The sequence below is a fragment of the Pterocles gutturalis genome, unplaced genomic scaffold, assembly GCF_000699245.1.
Source record: "Pterocles gutturalis isolate BGI_N339 unplaced genomic scaffold, ASM69924v1 scaffold7471, whole genome shotgun sequence".
In the NCBI taxonomy this organism is placed as follows: domain Eukaryota; kingdom Metazoa; phylum Chordata; class Aves; order Pterocliformes; family Pteroclidae; genus Pterocles; species Pterocles gutturalis.
In genome coordinates, this window is record NW_010097695.1 from 2,198 (window position 1) to 3,220 (window position 1,023).

Genomic DNA, 1,023 nt, shown 5'->3' on the forward strand with positions numbered 1-1,023 from the left:
CCTACACAGAAGTCAGTCCTTGAACCTTTCCTTATTTTCACTAGACTGACTCCCGGTACCTTGCACTCAGCATTCTTTAGCAAAAATACTGGTGATGTTAGCACTAGTACCACCTGCCCAGAATCATGCTCCGCATCAGCGAGACTGCAGAAAAGGGAAAGAAAAATAAGGTTCCCACCTCAGAGTTCAGGGATAACTTTTGATACATCAGAAAAGGCAGAACCAGATTTCCATTCTCCCAACAGAGGCCACTGAAACCAACCACTTCCTAAACTCTCGTTTATAAGTTCTGATGACCCCCCATTAGCTGGGGGTAAGCCTGCTGGTCCGTTAACACAGACAGTGTTAATTAGCTAACTTGTTTCTAGGTTTTACACCAAAAGCAGTTGAATGAAGTGAGACTAGCGATCCTCTCGTTCAAGCAGCACATTCTTCGCACCATCAGAGGTGATGCAGCCGCAGGATCTCCCGGGCAGCGGGCACAGCCCCCGGCGGCAAACCACCCAATGGCCTGGGCAGGGTTTGCCGTGCAGCGTTAACACAGCGTCCCAGGCTCATAACACACATCACCAGGCCATCGGGAAACCACAAAAAAGGTCCAGTCAGCACTGCAGCACTCCCGAGGGAGCTCCCAGGCTCCAGCCACTTGTTCCTGGAGAACCCTACCGTACTGATCCCAGCTCCAGTGTAGATGACGAGGTGCCTGGCGCTCCGGACGGCGGCTGCCAGCTCAGTGACCTTCCTCTTTAACTCCTCTGGCTCGTCACAGACCTGGAACAACACAGCCGAGCAAGTTCCCAGGTTTCTGAGATCCAGTGTACCTCCGCCCTGGGAGGAACAGGGAGCTCCCTGAAGACTTTAACGTGGGCGGCACAAGGGACACAGGCGTGACCAGAGGGGCTCCTAAAGAAAACTGCCTGGGTGATGTCCGTGGGAGATAAAGGAAAATCCTTCCGGGGAGCAGCACACGCAGAGCCACCCCCCAGGAGCCGGGCCCGGGCAGGAAACCGGGGGCACGGAGAG

General features: G+C 54.4%; 1 protein-coding gene across 1 annotated transcript in view; it reads right to left on the reverse strand.

The window, feature by feature from the left end:
- Positions 1-771, reverse strand: part of SIRT7 (sirtuin 7) — a gene marked incomplete at both ends in the record, with an annotated part of 2,916 nt that extends 2,145 nt beyond the window's left edge. Inside the window, one exon of the mRNA XM_010083628.1 lies at positions 667-771. Within this exon, the coding sequence (XP_010081930.1) occupies positions 667-771 (105 nt within the window). The remainder of the gene's footprint in view (positions 1-666) is intronic.
- Between the last annotated feature and the right edge of the window lie 252 nt (positions 772-1,023).